This window comes from Lactuca virosa, chromosome 6 (assembly GCF_052849685.1).
Source record: "Lactuca virosa cultivar CGN04683 chromosome 6, Lactuca_virosa_CGN04683_v6, whole genome shotgun sequence".
NCBI lineage: Eukaryota > Viridiplantae > Streptophyta > Magnoliopsida > Asterales > Asteraceae > Lactuca > Lactuca virosa.
In genome coordinates, this window is record NC_136431.1 from 247220734 (window position 1) to 247236524 (window position 15791).

The 15791-nt window shown below is 33.5% G+C and overlaps 1 protein-coding gene across 1 annotated transcript; it reads right to left on the reverse strand.

Annotated features, from left to right (window-relative positions):
- Window positions 1–1275: 1275 nt before the first annotated feature.
- LOC145118821 (MADS-box protein AGL24-like) lies at window positions 1276–14838 on the reverse strand. Its single transcript, XM_079054485.1, has 9 exons — window positions 14703–14838; window positions 14326–14518; window positions 3053–3134; window positions 2801–2862; window positions 2612–2711; window positions 2493–2534; window positions 2027–2068; window positions 1747–1928; window positions 1276–1441 (listed from the first exon to the last, which is right to left on the reverse strand). Exons 2-9 carry the CDS (start codon window positions 14505–14507, stop codon window positions 1426–1428), a joined length of 708 nt encoding a protein of 235 aa, XP_078910611.1. The 5' UTR covers window positions 14508–14518; window positions 14703–14838; the 3' UTR covers window positions 1276–1425.
- Between the last annotated feature and the right edge of the window lie 953 nt (window positions 14839–15791).

The following is a 15791-nucleotide window of genomic DNA, read 5'->3' on the forward strand; positions in this document are numbered from 1 at the left end:
CTAATTCCGCACATGCCATCATAATCAACACCACTACAATTTTGAATCAAGGTTTTTACATATTTTGTTAACCAAAAAAATGAGAATTGTTAAATGTTTGATATGAAGTATTATCTAAATTGGGTATATGTCCATTTACCCAAATTCAGATAAAAAAATATCAGTTTCTTGGAGATGTTCGATTAAATTTATGGTGTATTGGTTATGAAAATTGCATGTCCAAAGTTTCATTTGCAGCAGATTATCCTGATTTAATCCCTAAATCATCAAAATCATCATCAACTTATGTCGAAAAAAGAATTAGATTTATACTCTCATGACTGGTCAAAATATTCTCGTTGAGATCTGAAATCGTCGATTACAGTCGGTGGTGTTGATATTGTTGTATGGTATACATATTGTTGTGCATGGATTAGATGGCATTCTCGAGTTCATACCCCATACGAGAAGTTCACTTCATAATGTATTAATTAGTTGGTCAAAGTTTCTAATGTTGTATAGATGTCTGTATTTACCTCAACCTTATATGGAGAAAAAATTAGTCTCTTGAGTCGATTATGATGGAGTTTAATCTTAAGCTATTTGAGGAAGAGTGATGGTTGGTTTCTATGACTGGGATCGACAAAAAAGTTTTGTGGAAAAAGAAGAGGTTGGATGAGATGTGAGGTGGATTTTAGTTTTATTTCTTGTTTTAGTGAGAAAAGCCCTGTGATCATGAAAACCGATAGTTGGTTGAGTTACAATAACATTTACCCTTCATTAATATACCAAGTTGTACTGTATACGATTTCACTACAAGAGTTTCAACCTATATGTATGTTCTTGGTATTTTTTTTATTGTTTCTTTAGTTTTTTATTATTTATGACACAATTTTTTTTTTTTGTACAATAATAGGTTATAAAAGGGAGCATTCATCATAGGATGGCTACTAGAGAAAGAAAGGGGTTCGCGAGCTAGACTTAGATTAAAAAAATGGTAAACAGTATTATCCAAGCAGTCTATATGAGATCAATCGATGAGTATTAACAATATTTTACGTGTATTAAGGTTCACTTCTTATATGAAATTTTACATCTCAACGATTAGATAGGGTTCTACACCGCTAGTTCCATTACAGGACACTTATCCAATAGTTCCTCATGGTCATTCCACTTTAGTTTTTCGACCAAATTTTCTTCTTCAGACTATCTTTTTTTCTCGATTTCATGAAACTAAATTTCAAATCAACCTTTCTCTTGGGGCAAACATTGTAACTAGATAGATAACCTTCAAAATACCAGTTAAAGTCTTCATTTTGTTTTCATAGAACAAGCACAAAACCAAGCATTGCAATTACACACTTAATTCAATACAGCACTTCTTATTCCCTTCAAACACCACCACTATCCATCGCCCTTCTCCTTTTCCTCGACGGTTTGCCATTGTCAATTAAAGGGTAACCTGTACACAATACAAATATAAATAGAAGACCCATGCATGTACATGTTCTATCATGGTTGAAATTAACCTATTTTTTATCCGGCTTTGGTATTTAACAATTCAATTTTCTGAACCCCGTCTAAGATGGTATGAAGCGATTTGGGCTTTGCTTACACCCATAAAATGAAGCATGAAAAATAGAAAAGTGGTAAATAGACATGTACATAACTGGCTTTGGTTGGATTCTTGATCATCCCAAGCAATTGACACGTACGCTTAAGGAAATTAAAATGGTTTACTTTTTCAGGAAAGTGTAATGAGCTTACGCTAGTTTAAGCGATGTATCAGACCAATCATCCTGATCAGGAGGAGGTCCACTGTTGCAACTGTATACGTTGGTAGCAACAGATTCCGATGACTGCACTTGATCTTCAGGGTTAGTTACAATATTGTCCAACTCGGCAGCCGTTGTCCGTGGCCTCTTGCCTACCGAAGTCAAACTCATCATCTAGACATACATAAACAAAGAAAATGTTTTCCATTAATGACGATTAATAAACACAACACACATATATATATAAAATTTAAAAAACAAAAGAATCTTGCTTTTTGTTTCAAGAGCTTGTTCTCTTCCATCAACTGAAAACCCTGCAGCATAGTTCAAATAGAAATTCTTTTAATATCTTATTACCTTAAAAATGCATAAAAATCAAATTCTAGAAATTACAGAGTCAAATCTTTTGACATAAGAGAGACAAACTTAGTATAATTTTAAATGATTTTGAGAAAAAGTTGTATAACCCGACGTAGTAATGATGCTCTTCCTAAAACAAACGAGTTCCTGTTCGACTTTCAAAATCAAAGACCCTTCAAGATTTGAAATGCAAATTTTATATGAAAACTATCAGTATTTCTAGAAACAATACTTTTACATACATACGACCACAACTTATTTTAACTGTAGTACTTACTTTTTTTTTCTTCAAAACATGTGTAATATATGATTTTGAAATTAAAATGGGGCTCTTAAAAATCAACAATGGACTCTAGTTTGAGTATATAACACTATAACCTTTTGTTGAAGACTTGCTATCTCGTTTGCAATCCGTTCATCCTGAAACAGGACAAGAAACACTTTAAAGCCCGGTGAATACTGCATATATACTCACTCATATAAGATAGTATAATAACCTTTGTCCGGAGCACACGGTTGAGGCCTCCTTCAAGCAAGCTCTCCAAACGTTTAAGTTCCTCTAGAGTTAACCCATTAAGGTCCTCGCCACGTAGGTGGCTGTATTTAGTGACGAAATCATACATAATTAGTGATGAAGTTAATTCACTTTATTGCAATTTATGGAAAAAAGAAAGAAGATATAATACCTCAATTCTCGATTCTTGTCAAGTACCTCTTTGCTCATCCTTGATTCTTCGCTTTCCAGGAGCTACAGCCGTATATATAGTGTTTTACTTTGACAGTTGAATATTCATATTTATATGCTATGAGCGAATTAGTAGCAAATGTGCATACAACCATACTAATTTTGTTTTACTTGTAATAATACTATGCAGAACATATCCAATGAAATAATTAATGTAATATGAATAAGTTGGTCGAAGATCAAGGGACAGAACCTGTAGATTGAGAGAAGGTGCGTCAACTTTATTGACGTTATTAGTCCAGTGGAGTTTATATTTCCCGAGTAACTCTTGCATACTTCACAACACAAAGAAAAAACATTTTACAATTTATATTTGTAGATAAAAGATTATATTTATAATGTTGTTTATGAGTAAAATAAAGATATTACAGTCGGTCTCATATGTTTGATTGCATAGAAAATGTACACGGTCATATGCACCTTTGTTTGATTGAGTGAAACAAAGAGATGATGAATTGCTCAAAAGTTATAATACAACAAAATGAACTACATCTATATGTAACTAATCTCTCAACAAACTTCTTAACTAACTAATTAATAGAACACATGGCATCTAAAACTTGTAGTTCATGTAGTAATCTGCTTAACCATGCAAGTTCATAACAAATTCGGCACATACATCTGTACTTAGCTACCGCAGAAGACAAGAAATCTGTAACTTGTTTCTTTGACTTCCATGACAATGGTGTTCCTCCAAATAGAATGAAGAAACCACTCACAGATCGATTGGACAAGATGTCCAATCACTGTCACAATATGCCTCAAGATCAAAACTTTGTTAATTATTACTCATAAATAATCCTTGAGAAACTGTTCCTTTAAGATACTTTAAAACACAAATGACAGCACTATAATGTTCTTGATTGAATTGACCGAGATACTGAACTGTAAAGGATAAATCTGGTCTTATATGTAGTAAGAAGTTTAATTTTCCAATTAGTTGTCTATAACTAGTAGGTGCAACTAATAGATTGCCCATTTTTTGCAATAATTTCAAGTTGGATGGTAATAGAGAGGATACAAGCTCACAACCAACCATTGAATAATGTTGTAGTAAATCCATAACAAATTTATGCTGATTAACAACCATGCCATTTGGTGTTTCATTAAACTCCAATCCCAAAAACAAATGTATGTATCCCATATCCTTTATCTTGAAGTGTTCATCCAAAAAAGCTTCTAAATTTGATATTTCTTCAGTATTGTCCCCATTGTCCCCGGTTACTAATATGTCATCAACATATATAGCAACAATCATAATGCTTCCATTTGCTTTCTTCATAAATAGTGAATGATCATTCAAAGAATGGTTGAATCCTCTTGGTTGTAGGGAAATGGGCAATTTTGCATACCACTGACGCGATGCTTGTTTCAATCCATATAAGGTTTTTTTCAATCAACAAACATAAGAAGAAGGAACATGAAGACCAGGTGGAGCTTTCATGTACACTTCTTCATGCAAGTCACCATGCAAAAACACATTATTCATGTCAAACTAATGAAATTTCCATCCCCTTTCACACCCAAAGAAATAATAGCTCGAACAGTAGTGAATTTTACAACAGGAGAAAACGTCTCGTGCTAATCAGTTCCATGTTTTTGTGTAAATGCCTTTACCACTGAATGAGCTTTATGACGTTCAATGGTACCATCTGATTTGTATTTGATCTTATAGACTCATCTACAAGATATAGGCTTCTTTCCTTTAGGAACTTTGACAACATCCCATGTGTGATTGGCTTCTAATGATTTGAATTCATTATGCATAGCATTTTCCCATTTTGGATCACCTTGTGCTTCATTGTAGAAGGCATGTTCCGTTTGAACAAAAGAAGCATGAAAAGCAAATTTGGAACAATCATGGTGAGTAATTGGAGAGGTAATGCACAAATATATAATCAGTAAGACGTCTAAGAGGATTGGAGTTCCTTGTTGAACGTCTTAAGGGATTTAATGGATTGGGGACAACAAGGGTATTTTGATCATTATTTGAAGAAAGGGTATTTTGGTAAGATACAACAGCCCAATGATGAAATCTCATTTGTAAAGACTTCAGGAAAAAATTAAAGGAGATAAGAAGAATCAGAAGAAGCATGCTCTTAAATTGATGATAGATGTATTGAAAAAACATCTTCAAAAAATTTGACATCTCTAGATATGAAAATTTGTTTAGTGTCTAAATTCAACAGTTTGTATGCCTTTTGACCATAAGGGTATCCAATGAATATGCATTTTGTAGCTCTGGGAATGAACTTGTCACTTGAAGGTTAAATGGGAGTAGTATGACAAAGACAACCAAAAGCTTTTAAATAAGATAAATGTGGCTTTTCTTTATGCAAAACTTCATATCAAGTTTCAAAATGAAGTGGTTTAGTTGGCATTCCATTAATCAAATGAGTGGCAGTTTTGGTATATTCTCCCTGGAAGATATGTCCAACTCCATATTGAAAATAAGGAGTAGCCTCCAAAATATGCTTGTGTTTTATTTCAACAAGACCATTTTGTTAAGGTCTATAGGGTACCTATTTTTTTATTTTTTTATGAATAACGCTTGCTTATGTAAAGAAATCTACTCCCTTTTTGCTAGATCAAAGATCATATGCATTGTCACTTCTTATCACTTTGACCACTACACCAAATTGAGTTTTGATAAGGTTAACAAAACCTTTAATAATGTACATAACATATGATTTGTGAGAAAGAAGATGTTTCAATGTGAATCTGCTGAAATCATCCACTATTGTGATAAAATACTTATGACCATCAATAGTAGAATGTTTATAAGGACCCTAAACTTCAATATTTATAAGATCAAATGCTTGAGATGAGTTACTTTGACTTTTTGGAAAAGATAGTTTATGTTGTTTTGCTTGAGAACAAATCAAGCAAGTATCAACATAATGATTATGAGCATTTAAAAACAAAAGAGACAATTTCTTGAGTTTATCCAAAGGTAAATGCCCAAATCGTCTATGCCAAATCATTGCTTCAGTGATACAATCAAATGAATTATTACAATAATGTAATGTAGACACTACAAAAGACTTGTTACAAGAATTCAAAGCAGAAAAATCATACTTAAAAGAAAGACTATTGGCAATATCTTGATGACCAAACACATATAAATCATTTATGTATTGTCCAAGAATGCCAAGAGATTTATTCTTTTACAAAAAGGTCCTACATGAGACACTCTTTATCATTAAGAAGTAAGAATGATGAAGGTATTCAATTGTGCAACAAGTTTAGGAACAGATAGAAGGTTATACTTGAAGCATGGAACATACAAAACATTAGGTAATGTAATGGAATTATGAAGTTTTACATCACCAGAGAATGAATGAGAGTGTTTTGTCCACTAGGCAAACCAATCGAGTGAGGATGATTGGATTTAGTAAGAGATGAAAAAGATATTTATCAGAACACATATGATCGGTAGCTCCTGAATCAATGATCCAGGAGCTGTGTGTTCGTAATAATGCAGAAGATCTATAAACATTTGCAAAAAAATGTTTAAAAGAGAGAGTTTTTCCTTTATAAATCATTGCTCCATCAGTGAGTATGGAATTAACTTGGCTAGTTGAAGGAGAAGCATTCAAGTTATTAGCATTGATGAGTTGAATGAGCTGTTAAAATTGATCTTGAGAAATCAATGATGACGATACCACATATTGAAAAGAAGATTGAGTATCATCATGCTTGGACTTAGTGAATTTGAAATTTGCAGGAAATTTGTGAAGACAATAGCATTAAGATTTAGTATGTCCTGATTTCTTTTAGTGATTGTAGGTTATAGCCTTATTGAGATAAGAAGAAGCTTTCATGGCAATAGATTCAGTACCAAGAACAAAGTGAGGAATTCAAATATCTCTTTGACGTTCCTCTCTCGAAAACAACTCATCTTACAACTAGTTTTCAGTCTCATTGAACCATGTAATGAAGTTTCCACTTTAATTCAATAATCTGAACCATTACAACATGTCCATAAAGCACATTCAAAGCTTGTGTTGGATGAAATCCGTAAATCAAAATGACCCACATCAACTACCAACTTCGCTTTCTTCACTGTCATTGCCCCTCCTTCGTCAACATCACTTCCTCCGCAAAACAACCTCATCATATCCTTGCTCTACAACAACAATAGCAACAATGATACTTGAGGTCATGGTGGCCGTCAACCGGAAGTGACATTCGTAGTCGTAGATGATGTCTCTACAACCCAAACACCGACAACTAACGACGCCCCTTTTGGGGCCCGTTTCCTATATGGGCTTGGCCCAACAACAAAGGTATAAGCCTTCATGCCCATTCCCAACACCCCCTTCTACTCGTCCTCCCACTTCTAATAATTGGAACCCGACCACAAAATACCAACGCCGTCTTTACAAAACCCTTCTTATGCATACACACTCCTATGGATATTGCTCAGGTAATGAAAGATATGTCATTATACCCTTTTTGTGAGAATATAAAAGCTATGTCGTTATACCCTTTTCGTGAGAATTGGTATATGGATACTGGTGATTCATCAAATGGGTTCTTAATGTGAGCTCTTATTCTATTTCAATTTGAGAAATTTTAATAAAAACATAATCATCATAAACTTCCAATTTAAGGTTCCATACATTCTTCTTCCCCCATCCTCCATTTCATCTTAAAGGTATCATTTTCTCTTGCTACATTATCAAAAATAAAATCTGTCCATTGCTTTTTCTAGTATAATAAATTCTATTAAATTTGTTCATTTTGGTTTTATTGTGAAGGACTACTCATCCGGAAAAATTCTCACAAAATGAAATAGTATCAACGAACACTACCTTCTTTCCTCGTCTACACTTCAAAAATCTTCCCAGTCCTAAAGTTTTTGTTATTGTTTTTCAAGATGTATGACACCATTGCCTCTGTAAGACATCCGAGATATAACGTTCTAGATCCTATTTGGAATTGTAATTTTAGTGATTGTAATTGCATTAAACCATATACTATTTTTCAATCGCGTGTTTTCGGTAAACATTTTAAATTACATTTTTATGGTTCATCTCATTTACAACTTATAGACATCTATAATTTTGAGTTTAGGCGAACATTGTTACTATCTTTTATTACTTGATGATTACTCTAATTTTCTATAGATATTTCCACTCAGTCACAAGTCACTTGCTTCGCCTTCTATAAATTTATTCAAAACCACACTCTTCTTTCTCACTCTCAAGTCCCCACTAACTTTTGGCACCATGGGTTTTTTTGACTTTATTCAAGAGAGAGAGAGATGGTTTTTATTTATTTTCATTTATATTTTCTATTTTTTAAATAGATTTAAATAAAGAAAATCAAAAATATATTAAAAATAATATATAAGTTTTTTTTATGTGGGTGAGGGATTATTTGTGTAACATCCTGTTTTCCGTCATTTCTTATTTCAGGGCCGTGGGCCAAAAGTCGATTGTGTAAAGGCTTTGGGCCTTAAGGAGGTAATTTTTAGACCTTTTGGAAGGAGACAACAATGGTTATGAGATCTAAACTTTTGAATTGTGTTTTGGACCGAAAGGTAGAACAAGAAAAGTCATAGGCTAGGTTCTTGCATGAAATATGAATTTTTGTTGAGAAGTTTTTAGTCCAAGATATTTAGATAGGATTGTAGAGCTCCTCAATACATTTCCGTAGATATAAAGAACGTTGAAAACGGAGTTGGAACGAAGAAGTTACGACCGTTTGAAGTTAGGCGATTTTTGGGTTAGCCGCGTACGTTGGGCGTACTAGGGCATCCCTAGTATGTTGGGCGTACCAGAAGTAAATTGGGTGTACGCGATCAGCGCCCATACCCTATTTTCGTGGTTTGAGCCCTATTTAAGCTGCTTAACTTCCCCAAAATCATTCCATTCTCAGCCTCCACCTCTCCAACACCCTCCCTTGAAACCCTAACCCTAGTTTGAGTCTTGTGAGCAAAAAAATGTGTTTTTAAGTGCTTTGGAGTGTTTTTGGTGCACCTTGGAGAAGAAGGAACTCATTGAAGAAGCTTTGGTTGCATTGGAGCTTGTAGATCCAGACCTTGTTCACATTGATCTTTCTTTTGGAGGTATAAAGTTTGAATGTTGATGATGAAATTGTTAGATCTAGCTAGTTTGGTGTTATGAGCTTTTGGTCACTTTAAATGTATAAAATTTAGATCTTAAAAGTTTGTGACCTTGTTATGGATAAAGTTGAAAACTTTATCCATCTAAACATCATATTGGTTCAGATCTAAAGGTTGGAGACTTAGATTTAATGGATTAAGTTGAAAAAGATACATTTTTTGGTCCCTTTGAGACTTAAATACTAGATCTTGTTTGTTGGGACCATTATAATAGATAAAGTTGGAAACTTTATCCATTATGGAGCTATTAAGAACCACAAAAATCTTATCTTCGTCCTTTTATCCCTTCCATGCAAAAGTTGTGATGTCTTAATGAATTAATAAGTTAAGGTTTTAGCTTTTGGACCTTCCCTAGGGAAAGTCATAAAGGTGAAAACTTTATGACTTAAGACAATGTTTTGAGGCTAGATCTGAGTTTGAATGAAAAGTCATTAAGGAATTAAGTACTTAATGAAGGAATAGGGTCAGGCTGCGTACACTGAGTACATTGGGCGTACTCAACTGCCTTGGACTTTGACTTTTGTTGACCTCCGTTGACCGTTGACTTTTTCATCAAGTTTGATCTTTGGTCAAACTTGAGGATTTTGGGTCATTGATTAAGATTTTATCTGAATCTAGTGTTAGTGGATTCACGGGAGCAAGCAGTACAGAAGGGAGCATATCGTAGTCTTTCAAGGTTCTTCGATTCAAGTGAGTTTCGCCTCATTGTACCCGTGGGTCAAAGGAAACAATGCCGACCCACTGTTTTGGTTATCTTTAGTAGAAGGATGTCATAGGGACTGTATATAGTCATTTAAGATAGCCTAAGAACTCTTGATCTAGGCTTTCTTACCTGTTCCTCGTTTGTTCCTCGTTTGGTTGTGGCTATAGAGTAGGATCATCTGTTCGGGTGACTATCTCTGGTTACTTACGGTTACGCATTTCATGGAGGTTAGCTGGTAACGGGACAGTATGACTAGTAGGTGGTAGTGAGTTGTATGATTAATGTTTTCCTGTATTATGTGCCTACTTGAACCTTGATTGTTTATATGTCAACATATGGTGATAGTAGGTTGAGATGGTCCTGCTTTGTGCTATAGGCCAAGATACCCGGTGCGAACCGGCTGTAAGCCGAAGACACGAAGGCTCGGGAGGAGCGATTGGGTTGAGGCGGTAGGCCAACAAACCCTAGGTATTCCAGCCCGATGGCTGAATGGACCCGATTCTTGCTTGTATGTTTATCGTATGGGGTATTTTGGAGGAAACTTACTATGCTTTGTGCTTACTCAGTTGTTTATTGTTTCAGATATCATCGGTCGTCATGGGAAGACGAAGACATGACTGTACACATTCATCAGCAACAATGAAGATTTCACGCTTTAATATTACTCTGATTTTCAATAAATATATTTGGAATAAACAGTTTTCTTCAAAATGTATTTATAAATGGGAAGCTTTACTTAAATAAAATAAAAAAATTTTGTTGTGAAAATGAGACGTTACAATTTGTTAAAAGTTTTGAAACCACATGGACCATCTACAATGTATTTTAAACTTAGGGACTACATCTCAGATTTTGGGAAACCACATGGACCATTTATGAGATTTTGTTATAATGAAATATAATATAATACATTGCTTTTATAAATACTCACACTAAATCAAAGAGATAAAATGACATATTAAAGTTGACTCAATAAAAATTAGTAAGAAACAACTCAACCAAATAGTAAAAATCTATAAAAAAAAGCTCTCATATGCTCTAACATTGAACAACAAACTACCCTTAAAAGGCACGAGCATAAATATAGCTAGTTTGATGGGAGAACGCTATAAAATGAGTTATAGTAGTTGTTAGGAATATTAACCTCTTGCATACCTGACTAAGAAGGCTTGAAAAGGCGTTAGGAAAGACTGATAAAACTGGAAATTTATTAACATTGAACAGCAAACTACCCTTAAAAGGCACAAGCATAAATATATCTAGTTTGATGGGAGAACGCTATAAAATGAGTTATATTAGTTGTTAGGATTAACCTCTTGCATACTTGACATGACTAAGGCTAAGCGGAGTGGGGATTTTAAGCCCACTCGCTATGCTCGCTAACGAGCCATGAACACCGCCCCCTAGCGCTCGCTAGGGGGGTCGCCACCGGAGACGCGCTAAACTTCTGGCGAGAAGAGAGAGATGGCGAGGAACAAATTTGATTGGTGGGAGTGGGTTTTTACCGTTATTGTAATCGTTTCTCTCGTGTGCTTCTTCTCGTCCTCCTCTTTCTTCTTCTTCTTCTTCTTCGTCTTCACTCACTCTGCATCGGAATCAGTCCGTATCTTTTCCAAGTGTTTTTTCTCTGAGTTCCCAAATATTTGATAAACGTGAAAACCCTAGCTTCGTCCGATGGGATTAGGGCACATGAAGGGGATTCATGCTCAAAGGTTAGTTTTGTTATTTAAATGATTGAACTGCACGTATTGGTTCACTGGATTGGATTAATTGAGTCTTAAATTGCATTTGTTTTAAGACATTTCAGTATTTGGTGATTTTAGTTGGGTTAATAGAGGAGGTTATTGATGAATTGTGTTATATTGTTATTCTTCTTCCTATTTGGTGTCTCCAGAAAGAATGGACAATCATCAAGTATGATCCCTAGTCTCTTACTCTTTGCTATTAATCATCGGTATTTTGGAAAATTTATGTTATTCTTCTTCCTATTTCGTGTCCCCTTTCACTACTTGCTTAACTATTTATTTCTTCAATCAGATGCTTAATTTAACTGTAAAGTTTGCTTTTGCATCTCGTTTTACTTGTGAAAAGATTAGCCTTTGAGTTTTTTTAAATCCAGGATCAATCAAAATTTAGGATATAGAGTTTCCAATTTCGCTATAAATTCATTGTCTTATGTTGGTATTCAGCATGAAAGTGAGTTTGATCTTTTAGGAAATTGGGTTGATTATATCAATATGCTTGGTTTGAATGTTATACATTTGCTACAGATGGACATTCGGGATAAGTCTGCACTAGAGTTGATTAACCATGTTTCATTCTTTTTTTTCTTCAATTGCCTGTTGGGATGAATGCTTCCCCAATATAAACTTTTTTGTTCTGCGATACCATCACTCTAGTTGATTAATCATGTCTCATTCTTTTTTTTTTTTTTTTACCTTTGTCTACTATTGAAAAAAAATGGTGAGAAAATATGTTTTTGTTGTGCTTTGTTATAATAATGTAAAGAATGCCCAATGATGGAAAATCATATGATTTGAATATGTATTTTAGTATATCCTTTCATCCATTTTTGTTCTTTGCCATGATTCTTAAATTATTTTTCTTCACTGTGACACAAATCACACAAATATGTTTTTATCATGGTAAAGTAAATGGCTCTCGAAGAATAGCTAATATCATTTGTAAGTCCTTGCATGATCAATAGCTATGAGATATGATGGCTCATTTTGCTTTTTATTCATTTTATATTATATTCATGTGATAGATTGTTGTCTTATTTCAAAACTTTTTGACTTTTTGATTGATGAATTTGGCTGTAATTAATTTTCTTCTTAGTTTAATGTATTTATATGAAATAAAGCTAATATCAATTTTAAGTCCTTGAATTTGGCTATGATTTGATTAATATTTGTGCATAAAAATGTTTGTATATTAAAATAAAATAATTTAATTAAATTAGAAAAAGAAAAAAAATAGAATGTTAGGAGTGTTACCACTCCCTACCAAATGCTAAGATTATGTGCTAAATAAAGAAAAATAAGGTGACATTCAAAAAGCTTATGTGGCAAGGTGCTAAGAGTGTTACCACTCCTCTTAGCCTAAGAACGCTTGAAAAGGCGTTAGGAAAGAATTAATGATAAAACTGGAAATTTAGGATCCCCATTTCTATGCAATGTTTTCTAAGTTTATAAGAATCACAGTTTTGAAGTAAGTTCAAACCATAAAAGTTAAGCAAAACGATCCTCTTTGTTCGGCTTGAAGTAATCAAGTATGGTAGTTAACAATAAAAATCAATCAGTTTAGTAAACATCAGTTTCCCATCTTAGTAGTTAAACAATGATCATTTTACAATATTTATAAAACTAAATTAAGGCGATTAAGCTTAATTTAAAATTATTTATTTACCAAAAATTTAATTCATATCTTAACATAGGCAAAAACCACATAAAGGTTTCACTATAATCTTAAACATTCATACGATATGTTTCCGACGATAAAAACTTTGAACAGATACAGTCTGGGTAAAAATCAAACATAAAAACACAAATCTACTAAAACAAATAAAAAATGAGATTCAATTCGTTTTGAAGCTAGTCGTTTAGGGTTTTGTCGGTTTAAGAAGACACGATGCATGATTTACAATACCACTAAGACTTAGGGTTTAATCTTTGGCTTTGTTTAAGTTTCTATGAACGAAAATATTATTAAACTAGCAAACAATAGTGGAGAAAGAATATTTCTCGTGATTCCTGAAACTTATTAAAAAGGAAAATGATATGCGTATCAAACTACAATCGAGCTTTTACATCATGAAAACGTAAGAAATCATTGTGTGCATTTTATAGTATAATCCATGTATACACATTTTTGAAATTCAATTATAAATGATTGTTTATCCCCTTTGTTTATCTTGACGTCAAATTATCTTTTAAATGTGGGAATAATAATTATCAGATAGTACAAACAAAAGTAAGCAACTTCACTTACACTTCGTTGTCACTTTTTTGTATCCTCCAATAAATTAGAAGGTCATGGCGTACTTATTAAACATTAAAATTTGATCACGGCAACTGATTATAATGTTTGCAAATTATTTTATTAGTTTTCTGGGAGTGAATGAGTTTTTAATTAGTCGTCATATTCACGGTTCAATTATAAAATGCTTATAAACAAGAAAGAGAAAACAACCGGGAAAACAAACTCCCACCATCATAGAGATGTATTTCAATGTAAAAACTAATTGAAAGAAAAAAGTTTGACTACAAACCCAAAACTTTCGATATATCATAAAAAATTAACATCAAGTTATCTAAAATAAACGATCTCTATACATCAGCACTATGTGATTTATATTAAGTATGCGAAACCTATATAACTTGATCTTATAAAGTTAAGAATGGTTCGACTTGATAATCCTAGCAGTTTCTAAGAGTAAAAATCAGAACCCTAAATGTACCCTCTTCTACAGTCCGCACACACAACCACCACCCCAAAGAGGAAAAAATGAGATTGCATGAATGGAAACACAAATCTTGGTATTTCTATAAGTAGAAACTTTATGTGATATAGGCATATAGGGTTTAAAAGCACACGTATATACCCATACAATAAAAAAGACATACAGTACCTGGAACTAGCATACTCAAACAGTTTTCCGGTGGCGGAGAAGATGACCAAAGCGACGTCGGCGTCACAAAGTACCGCAAGTTCTTCAGCTTTCTTCAGAAGCCCTCTTCTTCTTTTGGAAAAAGTCACCTGCCTTGCAGTTATATTATCGATCTTTCTTATTTTTATCTTCTCTCTCGCCATGGATAACCCTTCTGCAACACGAAAGAACACAAATTTCTGAAATTAAAAAGAGACCAAACCACATGAAAAGCCAATTTTTGAAGTTGTTAGATCTAAAAGAACCCCCCACGAAAAATCAACGACACCAACATCTTTTCTTTTACTTTGATCTCCATTAGGGCAAAGAAATCAAGATTTTGGTGGGTTTTTCTTTACCTTTTCTGGAAGGAAGAAGATGGATTTGGGGTGGATTCTTGGAGACAACAGTGATGAAGAGTCTCGTAGCCAATAAAAGAAGAGAGAGAGAGAGAAAAAAAAAAGTGGTGGACGGTGGTGTGTGGATATCCGTGTATGTGTGTGCTTGTGTGGGTTCCAGGAAAAGGAAACTATAACCTTCCTCTAAATAGCAAAACTAATTTACTTTAATTTCAACCACTTACCGCATTTGCCAAAAGAAAGATGGATATAGAAACATGTACTTTAATTTAAAATTTAAAATCTTAAACATCAATTTCTAGTATTTTCATAATCAATTGTATTTCATCAAAGGTTAATATTAATGATGGTAATTAAATATTTTGTATGTATAAAATTGGTCAATAACAAGTATTTGTATGTAGATGAGAGTTTTTTCTAAAGTTAACATTGAGATATTTAAAATGAAAGGTTAATCTTAGGTCTTGTAATTGGGTTGGGTTCAGGTTGACTGTTTAGAATAAATTGACCCAACTCAACCCATATAATATATGGGTTAGCGGGCTACGGGTTGGTGGATTGAAAACATCAATCCAACCCAATTCACATAACTTGTTTAAGTATATGACTTTGTAGGTTCGCGGGTCAGTGAGTCATTTTCGTGTAACTTTTCACATGTTAAATTTATACAAATTATACACGTATTTAAATTAATTAATAATTAACATTTTATATTTACTAGAATCAAATGATCAACCAAATATGAATCTAACACAACAACTTAATAAGCAATAATTTGAAAAAAAAAAGTTTCCAACGTAGACTCATAAACATCCAAATGAAAATAAAAGCATTCATGAAAACAGCAATTGTGTCATATATTCCATTGATTTATATATAACTTTTTTTTTTAAATACAATATATATATATATATATAGTCGGGTTGGCGGGTTGACCCGCGAACCCAAATAACTAACCCAACCCAACCCAACCCAACCCATGAAATAAACGAGTTGGTGGGTTGGCGGGTCATAATTCTCAACCCAAACCCGTTTATTTTCGTATCGGTTCGTGTTGGGTTACAGGTTGGGTCGATAATTTTTAACGTC